The sequence below is a fragment of the Microchirus variegatus genome (assembly GCF_963457635.1).
Source record: "Microchirus variegatus genome assembly, chromosome: 9".
NCBI classification, from domain to species: Eukaryota; Metazoa; Chordata; class Actinopteri; order Pleuronectiformes; family Soleidae; genus Microchirus; species Microchirus variegatus.
Window position 1 is genome coordinate 18,014,720 of NC_139810.1, and position 19,263 is coordinate 18,033,982.

General features: G+C 40.3%; 1 protein-coding gene across 1 annotated transcript in view; it reads left to right on the top strand.

Moving 5' to 3' along the window:
• acot7 (acyl-CoA thioesterase 7) overlaps nucleotides 1–8,372 on the top strand; it is a gene marked incomplete at its 5' end in the record, with an annotated part of 43,492 nt that extends 35,120 nt beyond the window's left edge. Inside the window, one exon of the mRNA XM_083895669.1 lies at nucleotides 8,257–8,372. Coding sequence (XP_083751795.1) covers nucleotides 8,257–8,355 — 99 coding nt within the window. The 3' untranslated portion in view covers nucleotides 8,356–8,372. The remainder of the gene's footprint in view (nucleotides 1–8,256) is intronic.
• Nucleotides 8,373–19,263: the final 10,891 nt, after the last annotated feature.

The following is a 19,263-nucleotide window of genomic DNA, read 5'->3' on the forward strand; positions in this document are numbered from 1 at the left end:
TGGTATACCTGGAAACATGCGACATCAGCCCAGCAATGAGCATGTTAGATGCGTGTGGACAGCACATACAGCAGTTAACGTAACTGCTAGACTCTTTGTGTTACATTAACACTAAATGAGTTAAATAAAACGCAATTCCCGAATGGTTAATGTCCTAGTTAGTGGTGTTAAATAGACACTTTTAGTGTTACTTTAACACTGCAAACGTTACTGTGTAGATGAAGGCAGAGGAATGATTGCATTGTCTCTACTGAGGTTTAACAGGTGATGTTCCCACATGTTAAATTTCACAGTCTTCGCGTTGACTTACCATCAAAAAACACCATCGGCAGACGTTGAGCCAATAACTCACACAAGGTATCATGGGGGGATAGAAATAAGCGAGTTGGAATCAGAGAGTTGTATGGGGTTATTTGCCAGGCACCATCTTTGGAGTCTTTTAAATCTGTGTTGAAGTGGCACTTGTTCCTAACAGGTTTATGCCATTTGATTGTTTTTGTTCGAGTTTCGCTTTATTTTTTCCTACTACTGTTCATTGCACAGTGACCTTGGGTTCTTTAGAAATTGAAATTATAATTATTATTATTCCCAACTACAAAACTGCCTCAAGAGAATACGCTGTTATGTTGAATTATCTTATATTATGGTATGTAATAAAATGCTAATCTGAAAAGTATAACCAAATATAACCCCATACACAGTTTAAACGTCTTTCCTTTAGACCATCTTTATTTGCTTGTATTTAAATCTCCTATTATAAATAGCCCATAATAAACAGGTAAATAATCTGTATCTGTTACAGGTGAATCCTTATGTGTGTTCATGACCTGCAACATCTGATAGGTTCCAGATTAAATCTGATCTGTTGTGGACACACATTATGAGATTTTACCTTAGAACTCAGCTCTCTCACCCATGTTTTAAGACATTTTCATAACATTTCTCTGAGCACCAGGACGAAGTCTCCTCATCCTCTCCTTTATTTGCATTTTCACTGAATGTCTTATCTTTCTTTCATTCACCTCAAAAAAATAAACACCCTCGTAAAGCTAAAAATAAACATTGGCCAGGACATTGTGGCAGCTTTTGCTCCAGTTGTGTTCTATAAATAGGCCGATGGAAAGGACCGCTTCAGCTATTTTTGACTGCAGGTGCTTTTCCCCCATTCTCTCATCCTGGCTTTTTCTCAAGTGTGCCTGCTGCATTTACTATCTTTAGATTTTCCTATTTTAGATCTCCCAGGGGTTAGGGACTCTCTCTCTCTCTCTCTCAACCCCCACCATTTCTCTCGTCTTTTCTGTGTCTGTGTGTATGCGGCTGCTTCTAGATGATCTGTCTCTAATGTAAGCATACTGTGGGTGATGCTGGAGCGGGGAATGAGAACAGCATGAGCAGAAGGGAGAATATCAGGGGGATGCTTTGCCTCTCAGCAGCAGTACCCTTGAAAATCACTGAAATAATAGATGGACGTGCTGCGCCAGCACAGATGTAATCAAAAAACGCCTCAGAGCAACTCGCTGTGTTTTGGATTATTTTGTGTTAGTGGCTGCATCAAGGTTAGAATAACATCCTTGTTACCAGATGGTCAGCTCTTTGAGTTGTTATCCCGGCCAAACTGAATAGGAGCTGGTGGTGGGAGAGTGTTGATGTCTAATATATTGTGAATGAAACTGTGTTGTTGCTCACAACTGTACAATTAAGCAATTTACCAATCACCTCTCACTCCCTCTGTTTGTCTTGCCTGTCTCCCTCACGTTCAGCCTCTCCGTCAGTCCCTCTTTTCTTCATTTCCCCCCCCTCCTTCCTCCTTCCTCCATCTCACCCCATCCTTGCTAGCTCAGGCTCAGCTGGCCTCCCTTGACACAAAAACAAGCCCGGTTGTCATGGCAACTTCCTGTAGTCCACATGAGGTGATGTACATTTATTTTTAGGTGCCTCCCATTCAAGACAATCAGAGACAAGTTAACAGGTACACTCTCGCCACAGTCACACAGCCATTTCTTCCTCTGCGGTGATCCAAGGCACTACACCGAGAACATTTTAGGGCACGAATATGTCAAGGATGCTTAATTTTTCATGATGTCTTATTCATGAACATGTATATGTAAAAGAGCCTGTACTCTTGACAAAATCATGGCCACATCTCAACCTTTTTTTGTTAAAGAACACTTTCTAATTTGACTCTTAGAGAGATGATAGGTGCTGGATCAATTCAATTTGCAGCACATCCCATAATGACCAAACTCCCATTTTTCGCCTGGAGATTCACAGTTTGACCTGTGCCATGATAGTTTTTGAAGCTGGAAACTCACAACAGATATCACCTGCAACCTGGTGTGGACGATACCAGCTGTCAATCACACTGGTATCCACTCATACGTGCTGTTCCTTTTAATCGATTTTCCTCTAAATGGGAACATAATTATTAACACAATTGACCTTAAACTAGCGATTCAGACATGAACTCCTCAGGAAACTGATGTTTTGAATCAACTGAGCTGGATATTTTCTTTTGCGACCTCCCTGGTGGCCGACTGCTACTACTGTCCCACTTCCTGGGTTTAATTTTTCAAACCAAAAGACAACATCCATTTTATATAATCTGTGGAATCATGTGCGTCTTTCTTTTTTTTCCCTTCTATCCCAAACATTTGCTGAAGGTTATGACATCCCAGATGAATGTACTTCCTGTGTGCTCTTATCTGTGTTATGTTAGGCACTTATTTACAGCTCAGTGCGACTTTGGAGACACTGGCGTTTGGCAGTGCCACTGATGCCCCGTGTGCCCACTCTAATAACAGCTCGTGCCAACACAAAGGAGCTCCTCTGGCATTTTGCTGGCTTTATCTGAGCGATGCTTCTTCTTTTTTTTTACAAGCTTTGTCCCTGTTCCAGGTTTACACCATTTGGTTTGTCACTCTGCAGCTAATGTGTGACCTGTGTGCCAGGTGAAACAGCTGGTTGTCTTGGCTTTTTGACCATGTTCATCCAAAGTACTTGGGTGCAAACTGTCTTTGTTCCCACTGGAGATTCCAGTGTAATCTGTAACAGATGATCTTTGATTTATTTATCCTTATTTTGTTGTATTCTTGTAACCATGTTTTTTTCTTCACTGCATTCACACAGTTATATGACGTCTTTTTGGTCCACGCTAAAATATCTTAACAATCGATTGCCATTAAAATTAAATCAAACATTATACAAACAATAAGCCCCTGATCTTTTCACCCAGTCACAGACACTGAGCCAGTGACTTGCAGAGCTTTGACAGTAGCGAACCTGCAGACAGAACTGGAGAACGTGATATATTATCTCTTTACTCTTGAATCAAATATTTAACTATAAATAATGTCACAGTTTCCAAATTGTTTCTGCATTGTCTTTCCAAACTGCCTTCAAGACACATGACGTCTCAAGTGTGATATATGAGCCAAAACACGCCGTCTGTTGTCTACGATAATAACACAGTTATTACAAGTTAGCGCAGAATTGAGTTGCCTTAAACACAATGGGAATAGAAATAAACACGCTTAAACACATAAAACAAGCACGAGTGGTTTTTGTGAGGTTGACAGGTTCTGCAGCCGAGAGTCACCGTGTAGTAGCTGATGATCCTGTGTAATCATAGTTATTAGAGCGCAGCAGCGATGGGGATACCAATTACATGGGGACACCGAAAGGACATTTTGAGCATGGCATTGCGTTGTCTCATTGAGTTATGCAAATGTGATCTACATTAGCATAAACATATGTATGTGCAGTCTCGCCATAATGTGCCTGTAATGCAAATAAAGCACATAATGTGTGCTCATACATGGACTGCATAGGAGAAGAATTGCTATTAGTCTTAAACGGGAGTCATTAGAGACAGACCAATATGTTTTTTTCAGGGCCGATACCAATTGGTAGTAGTCAAGGAGGCACATAACCAAAATTTGCAGCCGATAGTCATTTGCAGTAAAAGTGAACATATGGGCGTCAAAAAAAACGCCAACACTTAACTTTAACGTTTAAATGCCTTTAAGCATGCGTTTATTAAACAGCTTTTTAGATTTGCAACATCCTAAAGGTTTTTTTTTCCTTTGTTTTAAAATTATAACAAAAAGTGCAGGAAGCTCCCAGGCTCAGCAGCATGTCTTATGAAGTTGAATGAAATCTTAAACAAATACATAGCTCCCCAAAGTTTTCTACAGTAAATAAAGTTTTCAAAAAGAGTTCCCAGGGCCAGCAGCATCTCTTATAAAGTTAGTTAATTAATTATTTAATTCATTCATTCATTCATTCATTCATTCATTAGATATTAAATAAATAAATAAATCTCTTATCTGCAGTCTATCCCTATTAAAAACCTACAGTTCAAACAAAGACAAAAAGTGCACAGAGTTCCCAGGGCCTGCAGCATCTCTTATAAATTTAATTCATTCATTCATTCATTCATTCATTCATTCATTCATTCATTCATTCATTAAATTATTAAATACCTACATAAATAAATAGTTCTCTTATCTGCAGTCTATCCCGATTAAAAACCTACAGTAAGAACTAAAGAATACTCTCTGGGGGCACGTTTAATAACATTGCATTACAAGACAACAGTAGGTGAGGAAACCTCATTTTTCACTGAATACATGAAGGAGATTCCAAAAATAAAAAAGTACATGTAGGTCCTCTGTGGATTTATCCCTCTAGAGACTAGAGAGTGAAAAACAGGACAGTTTCATTCACATTAGACCCCAATAAAACAATACGACTGGAGGTTTTTCCTGTTCACTGAAACATCTCGACCTGTGCTTCAGTGCAATTAAATCATTTTAATTAATTAACCGTTTCTGTTCCGTCAACACATGCTGGGGCCACTTAAATTTAATTTACACACGAGCAGAGGTTAATGTTAACATCTTCCCTCTTGGACAGCTGCTATCTTTAGAACACCGTATTGACTTCTTATCACGTTACACAGTGACATCAAATAGATGTTTATCTTTGGCCACTGCAGAGAAACTCTCACCACGCATAATAATTTGTCATTATTGCGTGAACTGATTTCCTTGTGTTGTACTTACACTGCTGCAGTTTCTCACCCTTACTGCTCTGCTTTCTGTTTGACTGACAGTCAAATGTAATTTAATTTACACACACACACACACACACACTAGAGTCTGTGCATATTGATTTAGAATGAGCAAAAAGTAAAACAATATAGGAACTGTGGTGAATATTTGTCTCTCGCTTTCTCCAATTTTATTTTTGCTTTCAAAGTCAAGGCACTGGAATTATCCATTACTTTCAGATGAATGGCAAAAAGCCAATTTTGTGTGAATCTGCTTTACACAGACCATGTTCCCTGGAACGTGTTTGCAGCTCAACCTGACTTTTTCCAACATTCTCATCACATTTGAGTTGTGAGCAGGCTCTCTGATAGGATTTTTACTTTCGTTGTTTTGCACACATCCGTTACCACCGTGCTCTCTCCATAAAGTTAAGGTGCCATCTGCGAGTGCTGCCGAGTGACAGGTGCTCTTGACGCAACCAACCACCTGGCGTTTAACAGAAAAGAGACTCCATCAACATTTATTGAACATTTTGTGTACAAAAAAACCGAACATGTACAAGCTCACACACAACACCCTTCCTTGCTCGCCCAGAACAATGTGAGGATGAGGTAGTGGGTGAGCAGGTTGCACCATAATAGTAAGTGTTGACACGGTCACTGGTTATGTTGATTAAGTCACGCCGTTGCCAGGCAATCTAATTAAACTGTACAGGCTAGCAAGTGCTTCCTCCCACTAATCAGCAGCCAAACTGAGCTAAGTGAGGGAGAAAGACAAGAGATTTGCTCTCCACCGGTTAGAACATGCTGCTTCGAATTAAAACTTAAGTGTAAAAGGATCATTTACAGCAGTAAATCTACAGGGGCTTTAACAAAAATCCTGGTTATAAAAATGCATCAGGTTCAACACACGTATTACTAAACTTACACAGGAACATACATTCATTTATCTTAGGACCAGGGTGTCCGCGGGGTTTTAAAAAGCGTTAAAAGTTGATAAATCAACTATTGTTTTAATAAACCTTGCCTTTGGTTTAATGTATTCTTTCCAGCTTATGAGTTCCTTTGTATGGCTGTGTTCTATAGATTTAATCGCAACTAAAACAGTTTTGTAAGTTAAATATGTGTTGCTGATTACAGCTTGAAGGGGCGATAAGGTCTTAAAATATTATAAGAAAGTCTTAAAAAGGTATTGAAATTAACTTCAGTATTCCTGCATATACCCTGTAGGACCTTTCTTTGTGAAGTATGCACGTACTTCTCTTGGGCGCGCGAGTTTTCTTCAGGTACTCTGGTTTTCTCCCAAAGTCCATCCATCCATCCATCCATCATCTACCGCTTTATCCTCCACTGCAGGGTCGTGGGGCGTGCTGTGCCTATCTCAGCTGACATAGGGCGATAGGCGGGGTACACCCTGGACAGTTCACCAGTCCATCGCAGGGCCACATATAGAGACAAACAACCATTCACTCACACTCTCACACCTACAGCCAATTAAGAGTGTCCAGTTCCACCCTAATCCCCAAATCTGCATGTTTTTGGACTGTGGGAGAACCCGAAAAAAACACGCACACAGGGGAAGAACATGCAAACTCCATGCAGAAAGACCCTTGTTCCAACCAGGGCTCGAACCTGGATACTCTTGCTCCCAAAGTCCATGAACATGCAACACATACATACTGTTTATATATTTTTCGGGCACTAGTTTTTTGATTTGTATGTAAAAGCACTTTGTAAAAAGCTGTTTTTAAAGGTGCTATACAAATAAAGCTGTTATAAAGGTTAACTGGACACTAAGTTGACCATGGGTGTGAATGTGAGAATGAACGGTTGTTCGTCTTTGTGTGTTGGCCCAGTGATAGACTGGTGACATGACTCTAAGGCAAGTGGGATTGGCTCCAGTGGCCCTGTGACCCTCATGAAGAGGATAAAGCGGTAGCTAATGAATGAATTAACTTTATCTTATAAAGGGCTGTAAGGGGAGCTGGAGCCAATCTGAGCTCTCTGAAGGAGGTCTGTGCATCCTCCACAAGAACAGAGAAATGGGTTTGCTTTCTTGAGGTGGCAAGAACAAGAACACAGTTACTTCTGGCCAGGACATTTCATACGTCACGAGAAGTTCTCATAGGCCCCTCCCACTGCAGCACACGGACTTCAAATTTCTGACCAATCACACGATAGTTATCGAACACCACGCGTGATAAAAATTCTGCGTCGAGAACAAGCTGCGAGAACTTCCTTAATTCCAATAACGGTCCATCTTAACTTACATACAATCTGCATGTGTTTGGACTGTGGGAGGAAGCTGGAGTCGGTCCTCAGTCAAACCAGCTCCAGGTAACACGGCAAACGTGTCAGTTTTTCAGTTTGGAATTTGAACATGGTGACCTTCTTACTGTGAGGTAACGAGGTCAACCATCACACCGCATAAACTTCATAAAATATCTATTTAATCATTGAATAACTCCCCGAAGTTTTCCCCGTCAACATCGAACATCTAATTGTAAATGTCTAATGTTAGATTAGATAGATGTCAGATTATAAACATTAGATATTTACAATTATATGGTCGGATGTCGAACGGGAACGAGTTCATTGAGCTGTCACTCAAAAACTGCAGCCAATCAGCAGGCAGCTTCCTAAGCCCCGCCTGCAAACCAAATAACCACAGCGCAAAGAACAAATCACAGAGCACAAAGAACAAATGTATTTTCAAACAACAAAATACATTTTTGAATTATTAAATTGATAATTTTTATGCTTCTTAAAAATTCTAGTTTGAAAATATTGACACAAATCTAATTCCATAGAAATCTGCCTTCTCCAAAATTTCAGTATATTTTCTCCACCTTTGCATATTTCCTAAGATGGAAAACATTTGCCCCGATAATGTATGAATGAATTTACTCATGGTCCTGACTAGGGTGATGTAAATGCACCGGTGTTGTGCAGATGTTGTCCCTCCTGCAAATCACCACACAAGGTTTTGTTCCACGTCTCTGAAACTGCGTCTCACTTGCTCAAAAACAACATGGAGCCTCTCCGCGATTCACCCTTCATTCACTTCACCAGGAAGATGAATGGCTTCTACTGTCACCGTCATTTGATTTGAACGTCATCATCACTGCAAGTTGTGTGTTGTAAATGATGAATGTGACTGAAAGCAAAATGTTTTGTTGTTGGTTTTTTTTGTGCTTGTTTCTCAGATTGAAGGAGAGGAGGAGCAGAGACGTTTTGAAGAGGGCAACGCACGTTACCTCCAGAATAAAGCCAAGAGACTCGCTGCTCAGGCTCGCCAGCAGTGACGCGGCTCTGTCGACAGAACCACGCCCCCACACAACACTCATACAATATGAAGGAGTTGGAATCCCTCGCTCCTCTTCTGTAACTGTAGCTTCGTGTTAAACCTGTGATTCTCCTTATTTGTGCTGTACGCCAAAGTGTCCACAAATATCTCGCTGTGTATATAAGAGGCAGAGTACGTATTTAAGATTTGACGAGATTATTTTTATCGTTGTATGAAGACTGTTCATGCTCACTGTCTGTTTACAGTCGGAGTCATGGAGCTATTTTGTTTTAAGAAGGTTTTTAGGTATGAAGACTTGGATAGTCTGAGCGCAAGGAAAAATCATAATTAAGTGAGTAAATAACAATAAAAATAAAAGATCCAAGCGTGAGTCTGGGGCTCCTGCCTCGTGTCCTTGATGGTTTGATGATGATGTTGTCCTGGGTATGCCTCAGCAGAGTGGAACCACTCGATATTTTCATCACTTTCGCTGTCACTGTCGTTCACAGAGACATCAGTGAGCTATAGCTTAGGGTCTGTCTGTCACACTTTCACTCCAGCGTTTCATTCTGCCTTAACTGTGCTGTGCTTTTCTTGTCCTGGTTGCTGACGTGTCCTCATCCATCCTGCAATGTCTCCTCTGTTCTCCTCACTATCTTATACTCTTTTTATACTCATTGCACCCTGACTGGAACCAGAAATAGGGGTAAAACACGTCAGTACACATCTGTCTCTCTTTGTAGATATCTGAACAATGAATGGGGGTCAGCTGCAGCCGGTGAGAAATCAATATCCATATAGACATGTAGGGCTGAAAAGGATGTGATTAATAAGCTGCCATAAAATCTCTTGTTCAAATATTTTTGCAGCAGTGCTTTGCCATCTGTCAGCTGGCAACGTTCTCAGACTTGGATGTGATCAGTCGGGGAGATATAGGCGTCCACACCCTGTGCAACAGATAAAGCCGCGACTAATTTTAGATGTTACTAAAAAATCTGAGGTTTATGAGAAGAACATCAACACACGTGTTTGGACTGTTTTTTTTTTCCTTACACAGACGAGAACTGATTTGTCATTTGATCTTGAAGGTTATTGTTTTCCCTCTGAGCACCCCCCCCCCACACACACACACAGCATGTGTACATTTCATTTCCCTCATGAAAATAAAGTTTGGTCCAATCTGCACTGGTGGAAGGAGGAAATCTATTTTTAACCCCCCACTGAAAGTCGGCGAGCAAACAGGGAGCCAAGATCTAGAGATAGTAGCGGTGGGAAATATGAGCCTTTTTTTTTAAATAAATAAAAAGCATCATCTTGTGTTTAAAACATTCAAAGATGAGCGTTATTTCTCAGCGTTCATCATTACTGTCTTTGGCCATTTTCAACTGGTAGCAGCTGGCTTGTATACATACAGACCCACTATATGGTAACCATGGTTACTTATGTGGGAAAAGAGACTTGAAGTGGAGGAAGTTGTCATAAAATGATGTTTCTCTGGTAGCAACAACAACAAAAAAATATAATTTGCTTTAGGAGACGCGTGTTAATACAGCCACTGATTTTACTGCAGGACAGAAATGAAGGCAAAAGCTTAGCCTATATTTCCATTCATGTCCTTTTCTCAGCAGAAAGACACTGACAAGGCTACTTAGAAGATAAATGATCCTCCAGTAGTGCAGACGGAAAACCATTAAGGAAGTATAAAGTGATAAAGCGGAGTGGTGTAGAGAAAACTATCTGCACATCGAAGTGGCTTCAATTTGCATTTCCTCCCTGTTGCGCGTGCGGCTCGGCGACTTCTGTGTCTGCGTTGTCAGTCGTTCTCTGACAGCGGAGCTCTGATTCCACACAGACGCCGGAACCGTGAGCACCATTATACTTCAAGGTCATGTGAAAACAAGTGTGCCGATACGCCGCCAGGGTTATGCCGGCAGAAGTTTCCGATGCTCAACACTCAGCACTGAGAATGGATAAACAATTGAACGTTTCCACTTTGTTTGTAGAGGTTGTTTTATTTGTTCATTCTTGGAACACCTTTAAAAACAAGGCAGAGATACGAGTCAGTGCTAGTGTTTTCTGGGCTTGGAGCCAGCAGGGCTTTCCTTGCAGAGGAGTAGGTGACGGGCTGTGCTTTGTCTGGCCTGGATCCTCCCTTTTTTGTACAGGCTCTGGGGAGTTTACTGGAAGCTCCACTAAATTAGGCTACCTTTGCCTTTAAGGTACACAAACTCCTCCACACAGAGAGGTGGGGATCCTGAGAGGGTGTGGAAAAGCAGATTGTAAAAGACAGCAGGACATTCAAAACAATGTTAAGTATTAAACAGCTGCCGTGTGTGTGTGTGTGTGTGTGTAGATGTGATGTGATGTGTGATCATGGAGCTGACGGTAAAAGTGGAGGGCAGCCGTGTGCCAGCAGAGCCAGTGGGCGGGAATGCCTTCTGTTACTTTTTACTTCCAGGTCACCTAACATCACACAGGAGAAGCTCGGCATGGGTAAGCCTGCTGCTTTGAACAAACTCTCTTACCCCGTCCAATTCCAATGATTGACTTATTTATGTCTGAAAGTACCGAAATAAAAAAGCCGACAGCCTGAGGATACAGTGGTTAGCTCAGCGGAGGGGGGGGGGTTTCAGTTTGTGTCTGTGTGGGTTAACTCTTTGCGGTTAGGTAAAACAAACTCTCTAAAATGACTGTTATTAAATCACAACATACATGATCTGAAGGCACTGTACATAGTAAGGCAGAACACTTTTATAATAATATTGAAATTGGACCTGGATCCTGCAGCCTGCAAGATGAGGACAGAGAGAGAGAGAGACAGGGAGGAAAGAACAAGGTTAATGACATATAATGAAGTCTTATTCATACCCTGAGTGAGTGTGAGTGCTCCACAGAATTTCCCACAGCAGTCGAGGTCTATATCAGCCTAACTGAGACATTATGTCCGACTCTAGAACCCAATCTTTTAAGATTAAGATTACTTTATTAGTCCTGCAGTGGGGAAATTTCCAATTTCTGCATTTTAACCCATCCGTGAGTTAGTGACACACAGAGCACACAGTGAGGTGAAGTACATGCTAACCCAGAGCAGTGAACTGCCTGCATTCAGCGGCGCTCGGGGAGCAGTGAGGGGGTCAGGTGCCTTGCTCAAGGGCACTTCAACTGCGGACAGGTCATGGTTGGAACCGGCTACCCTCCGGTCTCAAGCTTGAAGCTAGCTAGGCCATATTCCTGCTTTATCCGTCAACATACTGTAAGTAATGAATTTGGGCAAATGTAATTATTGACTGTATTAGCTGAGAAGCTCAGGGGAAATTCTGACTCAGCATCTTAGGACACTTTTGTTTTCAAAGCTCTTTAGGAATGAAAGAACTGACATCTCCCAGGTGTGGTTGTGTGAGCGCGCGGCTGGCTATCCATTTTGATGAATGGGAAGCAGGGACAGTGTGGAGTACTCATCGGGCCAAATAAAAGACAATGAAAACAATCCTTTTAGTAGTTACAAAATAAACACTGGGGACCTCTCAATGTCTCTCCTCTCATGCAGGGCCTATTAGTTTTCTCTCTGGGTACAAGCTGAGGCCTGAGGGCAGAGAAGTCTTCTTACAGAAATCATCCAGTCTTATGTAACAATCATGTAAGGTCAGTGAAAGAGGCCAATTTACAGGAGCATGAATAACAAGAGGAAACGCACTAATGTGATTGATACAGTGCATATGAGATACAGTGAGTCCAAACATCTCATCTTCTGCTTAATCAATGCTTTCCGTATCGGCTGCAGTTATTCATTTATTCATTGTCTTGGGCTTTATCCTCCACATGAGGGTCACTGCTGAAGCCAACCCCAGCTGACATAGGGCGAAGGACAGGGTCCACCATGGGCAGGTCACCCAGTCCATCTCAGGACATCTCACATTCACACTTATGGTCACTTTAGAGTGTCCAATTAACCTCTGCATGTTTTCGGACTTGGGCGAGGGAACCGGAGAACCCGGAGGAAACCCACGCACATGCAGGTACAACATTAATCTCATATCTATTGTTTCATTCTGTTCCGTTTATATGACTCCGTAAACCATACAGAATGGACGATTAAAGCAGATCTTGCTTACTTGTGTACTTTATTTGTATATTCAAACTTAACTGTACGTTCAGCTCTAACCAGCCTCATTACTTCACTATGTGTCACACTCTAAGCGCTCCCCGGAATAACAACAACTAGGAACAACAATCCTATTGTTACATCTATTACCTCTGACCCTTTAGCGGTGGTTTCCTACTACATTCTTAGAAATAAGGGTTCCAAAAGTGTTCTTCTACAAGGGCTGAGGTTTTACCTTGAACCATTTGGTTTTCAAGGGTTCTTAGTAACACTAATGGTTTCAGTAAGAACCATCTTGATCCAGAGAACCCTTTAAAACCCCTTTCCTGAATAAAGTTTTTTTTTTTTTAAAGGGTTCTTGTTTCTACCTGGAACCAAAAATGGTTCTCCTATGTTTGTGTAGTAAGCGTCCACTTCCAAACGTGACACGCATTAGCAGCTTTTAAAAGACCATAAGATGGAGGCTCAATCTAAAACCATGGAATCCAAAACCAACATTTTTGTTTTGAAGGTATAAAATATTTATACAAATATACGTATGGGTAGTTTCTGCCAGTTCAACCCTCCTGAGTATAATTAACTTCTATTTCTGTTCATCGCTGATTGGAAAATAACAGTTTTCAAGGCCGTGGGGAGTTTTAGACAAACCTCCCCCTAATTCAAACTATGTCTTTTAATAATTTAACTGTAAAGAAATAAAGAAAGGAGGGGAGAACTGAAGCGCCCTGTTTTGAATGAAAGAACGACAAGCTTTTCAGTTTATTTATGTGCAAATGAGCTTCTCTTCAGTCAAAGCTGAATAAAAACACTTTTATATTGACCTCGTTCACGCTAGATATGTAGTGGGTAGACGCTGTGCATCAGCATCATCACCAGTCAAAATGACGACCTCTTTTTCATGAATTATTTCTTATTGCAGCTCACTCCCACCACCCCCTGATCGCAGCCGCGCGGACGAGCCTCAGCAGTCGGGAGCGCGCAGTAAGTCATGCCTCATCCGTCGCTCGTCGCCTCCTCGTCAGTGTAGAGAAACAACAACAACAAAAAAAGCAATTAACAAACAAAAAAAACAAATCCGTGCTGTTCCTGAATTTCCCTCGTGGTTTTTTGTGTGTGTGTGTGTGTTGCTCGTGCGCGTGTCGCGTGGCGAAGAGAAGCAAACGTAAACGCACGTCGTCGATCATTTCTCCCCCTTTTTGTTCGGTTCAGAGGAGGAGCAGGAGAGGAGAGGAGAGGAGTACAGCTGTGGTGATGTGGTGTTCCAGGGCTCATCCTTCATCGCTCTTTCCTTTAACTCAGTGAGGAGCAGATGTAAAACGGACCTAAACTGATGTGACTCAACGAGCGTGTTTTTCAACATGAGCCTGTAGGAGCCTGGGCGCCATCTGAGAGAGGTAAGATCACACTGATCACACTGATCACTGCTGATGTCTATCATCACACACTCATATATATATACATATATATATATATATATGTATATATAGATATATAAAACATCAAGGCTTCAATCCAAACAGGTGGTGTCCTGCATCAGCTCAGCAAAGTAAAGTAGAGCTCTGCACTGGTGCATGTGAATGTTTGCATTAATAACATTCCTGTGGTGTCACTGTACTGTTATCTGTTATCTGACCTATTTATGACCGATCATTGATAAGGAAATTACAGGCAAGATGGAGTAGTGGCCTAAGTCTCAGTTGCTTATATAAGGTACATACATATATATATATATATATATATAACTGTGAGAGTGAGGTCTTTAACATGAGAGAATAATGATCTTCACACAGGGATCATTGGATTTGACCATTGTGAGACAGAGTTTAGAGTAACAGAGTGATGGGAAACTCTCATCGTGCTGAAATATGTGCACAAATTCAGCTTTGCTGTCTGATTCTGAGCTCGACTCGATGTCCTCCAAGTGTTTTTATTTATAGCTATTTCTTCAGCATATATAAGTACAAGTATGGCGTTATAGTGAGATTTATTACACTGAGATGATGATGGTTTCAGATTTACAGCATGTATTTGTGTCCTTCGGCATACATCGTATCATCTTGATTTGTTTTTTTTTATTCAGTAAAGGTAAAGTTAAAGTGCTTTTAATATCTCACAGTTGTGACAACAGCACCTTTACCGTTCACATTGACCTATGGGACGGACAGATAAATGGAGAATGAACTGCCGTTTTAAAGTTTAATGTTTAATATGTTTTCCCAATCAGAAGTAGAGAGTGGTTTACATGCAGTCACAGATGAGGAGGAGTGTGGCCACAGATGCTTGGACAGAAGTGCTGGAGCCTACATGTGACAGTTGTCACTACAGATCTTAGTGTTTCACTGGGCTGAATATGTGACATTTGTTTTGTTTCTGTCATTTTCAGAGCGTGTTAGCCTGTGTTCACACTCAACCATTTCCCTCTCCAAACACACACACACACACACACACACACAGAAAGGCTCTACTCTCCCTCAGACAGCGTTAGCCTGCATGATAATAAGGGATAAATGACAATGAAAGATGAATCCTTGAAAATGATTCTTTTTCTTTCCATTTTTTTTTACTGACCATTGTTCCATAACATTGCAGTGCACGTCTGTTTCTGATATGAACTCTAAACCTCGTGCCATATGGCACCCAGTGATCCAGCTACAGTCATAGTTGGAGGTAGCTTTACATAAACAGGAAGAGAGCTCTAGGGTTACACTTCTGATGGAAAATTCAACCACTTACTCTGTGACCACCTGGTTGCTCGGCTAGTTGAGCTCAAAACTTGCCTCAGGATCATCACACAGCATTTTGTTTTCTGACCACCATCTTTTACCTTATTAGTTCATTTGTGCTCAGGTGTCAAGGATTATTACCATTATTGACTAAATGCAGACCACAGCCAGAGTTGAACATAAATAACAAATCATTTTAAACAAACACAGTTTCCTGATGTTTTTCCAGGCCTCACAGTTAAAGGTTCATAGCAAACTTATCTTAAACCATTCATTTCTGTCACTATCAGTGCACTGGAGCACATTTCATTCATTATATGTGTTGTTGTTTTCAGGGACAATACAGAAGAAAAGTGTGGCTCATTCTCAATTTCACCTTTTTTTCCTACACTTTTAGAAATAAGGGTTCCAAAAGTATCCTTCTACAAGGGCTGAGGTTCTAACTGGAACCATTTGCTTCTGAAAAACCCTTTCCCAAAGAAAGGGTTTTTCAAGGGTTCTTGGTAACACTAATGGTTCCAGTAAGAACACTTTTGATCCAGAGAACCCTTTAAAACCCCTTTCCTGAATAAAGACTTTTAAAAGGGTTCTCCTATGAGGACCAGCCGAAGAACCTTATAAGAGTGTTCAAATCTGGGGAAGGATTCTGACGTAACACCTCTCAATTCTCGATATAATTCTTGATAAGTTTGCTTTAAAATAAGTCACAGCACAGTATTTATTTAACGTTAACAGATGTGTCCATGTAGTAGGTTTGGTAAAAGTTAAAAGTTATTAGGAAAAAGTTAGGAACATTTTCTCCAGGGAACAGCAAAATAAGAGGAACTTTCTAAACTTACTTTGATTTTAAAGAGATCAGCAAACAACAACTCTCAGAATTTGCTCAGTTCAACTTCAGTGTCGGTGTAAAATGATCAAAATGAAAGTCAATCTGGAACCTGATCCTCATCGATGGGCTCTCACTGGTATTCATTTCACGTGTGCTGTGGAGAGAAGAGTACAACAGACTCTGTTTAACTACACAGCACTACAAACAGTCCATCACAGGTTCAGAAGATTTACATTTCCTCAGAGTACCACTGAGCTCATATTCGTTGATAGTAACCGACGAGCATTTGATCAGTCAATCTGATACTTAATCTGAATCTGTGTGTATCTGACTCAGCATACGCAGCTTTGTGACACCATCCCCTAGCTTTCCTCTGTCCTTTATCATAATAATAATAATGAATTTACAATGATACACGTACAGTTTCAGATTTAACACTAAAACTGTATGTTCATGTAAGGTGTAGCATGCTACCTTTAGTAGGGTTCATTGGCAGAAAATGAGTATACAAGCCACAAGGAACAAACATTGAACAATCAATAATATTGATTGTTCAATATGGTCTGTCAATTTAAAAAAATCGATTTTCTTCCCAGAAATGTGATCTTGCTACTAGCTTGATTGACAGAAACAGCTTAAAATAGCAGTTAACCAATTTACCAAGTTACATTTATCAGTGTCATCTGCAATACAGGCGTTTGAAAAGACATTACTCAGTTACATTTGAAGACACATTTACAGGATATAAACATTGTCTGGTATCATGATACAATCGTAATGGCAAGTATGTTTGTATGAGCGTATAATCTCTTTAAAATGAGATTGCTCACGTGTAATTCAGGCAGGGGTCGTGCTTTATTGAGGCCGCCATCCTGCGCCACCATGTTACCTGTTTTAAAGCAGAAGCTACTTCCTGGTATATGAACCGTTGTCGTGAGTTATATGTTTGTTACAATCTGCATGTCATTCATTTTTACACTCTGAACCTTTGATGGATTGGGACATTTTTTTCTTTTCAAGAACGTCTCGCTGAAGAGTAAATACAAGAGATTCGTTTTATACCTGGCCATAGGGAGACAAGCCATTTTAATTTTTAAAATGTATTCACTTTAAATAGCGCCCTTATAGGCTGATTGATCTAAGAGCTAGTATTGCATTCACTTTGTTATTTTGATGGAGAACCTACAGCAGGAGGATATTGATTCAGCAGAGAAACCGTCTTAGCTGTCAGGAAGGTCAGAGGCAAAGGTCACATGACTGGAGCTGATAAAGTTTCACTTTTTCCTGCACGGAGATCACACATGGACTTTAATGGATCCAGAGGCCTCATTTATTAAAAAAACACTTTATATTAGGGAACACATATTCACCATTAACTAGGTGCCTAATAAGTTGCCTACGAGCCCTTTATTAGTAATCATTAAGCACGTATTAAACACCTTATTCTACGTAATCTTATTCTACCTCTATTACGACATGAATTAAGATTTTTCCTACATAAGGTTTTAATATGTGCTTAATATTTACTAATAAAGGGCTAGTATGCTACTTGTGTTAGTAAGCACCTAGTTAATGGTGAAAGTGTTACCAAAAACCTTCTCAGAATTAACCTGAAGAGTTGGCAGAGGGGAAGATACACAACGTGAAATAGAGATACTTGTTGTTGTACAGTGCATTATCTGCAACACTGTTACGTTCTTCACAATGGAAAAAAAACAATATTTTTTTATATAATAAAACCAAAACATGAAAACATCATTAGAAGCGTAATATGATCATATATGGAAAAATGACTCTGATCTTCTGAGCTGAAGCACAATTATCCACATTGACAAAAGCATTGTTTTAAAATTATAGCATTCTATTTTATTATTTTTTTGCAATTACAAATACCTTGTATGCATTTGAATGTTTTTTTTCTGTGTGTGTATGTGAAGATGCATATTTCAAGGAGTAACAGTCAAGCAGGTATTCCTTTATTTGTATAAAAATATGTCTCATCCCTTTGTGCAAACCCTTATCTTGTTATGAGTCATAACAGTTTCTGGTTATTCATCCTTCTGCCACTGAAGTCAGTGGTCAGTGTTTCCATGAAGGACTTTTTCACGCTTCCCGTCAACTTGTTCTTCGTAAATGTCAAACTTTGCGTAGAAAGAGAGACGCGCGTCTTCTTTTGTGCGTAAGCAAACTTAAAAAAAAAAAAAAGAGTTCCCAGGTTCTCTGGTTGGAGAAAATACTGTGATTAAATGGAAGAGGCTTTTGCTCACAGCATGTTATTGTTGTTTCAGTCCCTCCTGTTGCGCGTCACAGGCTATAAGTGGACACAGAAATGAAAGCATGAACGGAGCAGAGTTATTGTGTTATATGACATTGATAGATTAAAATATATCCGCGAACACATACTGAACTTTGACCTTATGTTTTCACAAACAGGCAGGATGAAAATGTGGAAAAACTAAAATGTGCTCGATCAAATGTAGATTATTTCAGTACCACGGGGAGTAATAGTGGGCACTCCTCACCTCTGCCTGACTGATAATTATATTATTACAAGAAAGCAGCTGACTTGAAAGAATGTTGACAAAGGAAATTGAATTACATGTTCATTATACTGTAATTACCATTTCTGATATCTTTGGATTATCTCAGCGTGACTTAAAGGTGCAGTGTGCTAACATTTAGGAGGCTGTGCAGATATTGAATACACATAAGTAGGTTTGTACAAGTGTATAATTGCTTCATAATCAACATTGTCTGGCTTCGGGAGCTGAAGAATAAGCCTGTTATATGACCTTTAGTCAAGGGCCTTGCTTGCCGCCATTTTGAGTTGCCATGTTTGAATGGATAAAACATCCAGAGCGTGCTTTTCATATGATGAAGTGGACGATTACAACGCAACAACATCCTGTTTGGTTTGTGAAGGCCACTGTGAAACCACCACGAAAGGGCAGTGTGATTTGAAGAGTCCTCTGTTTGTTACTGTCATAATACAAAAGTAAATGTCGTCTTCTGGTTACAATACCTTGAGATTTTGGTTTTGACAGGGTCTGGACAGTTTTTGAAACTGGAAGTTGACAGATTAACAGGCGCCCACTGGACAATACAAGTTGTCAATTACACTGGTGTTCACTCATACTGTATATCATCTATTTTCCTCTAAACGGGAGCATGTCATTTACAAAAGTGCTGAAACTAGCAAATGAGACCATTAACTCTGTTTACTGACGTTATAAATCAAGTGAAAATTAGACCCATTTCCCCATAGACTCACAG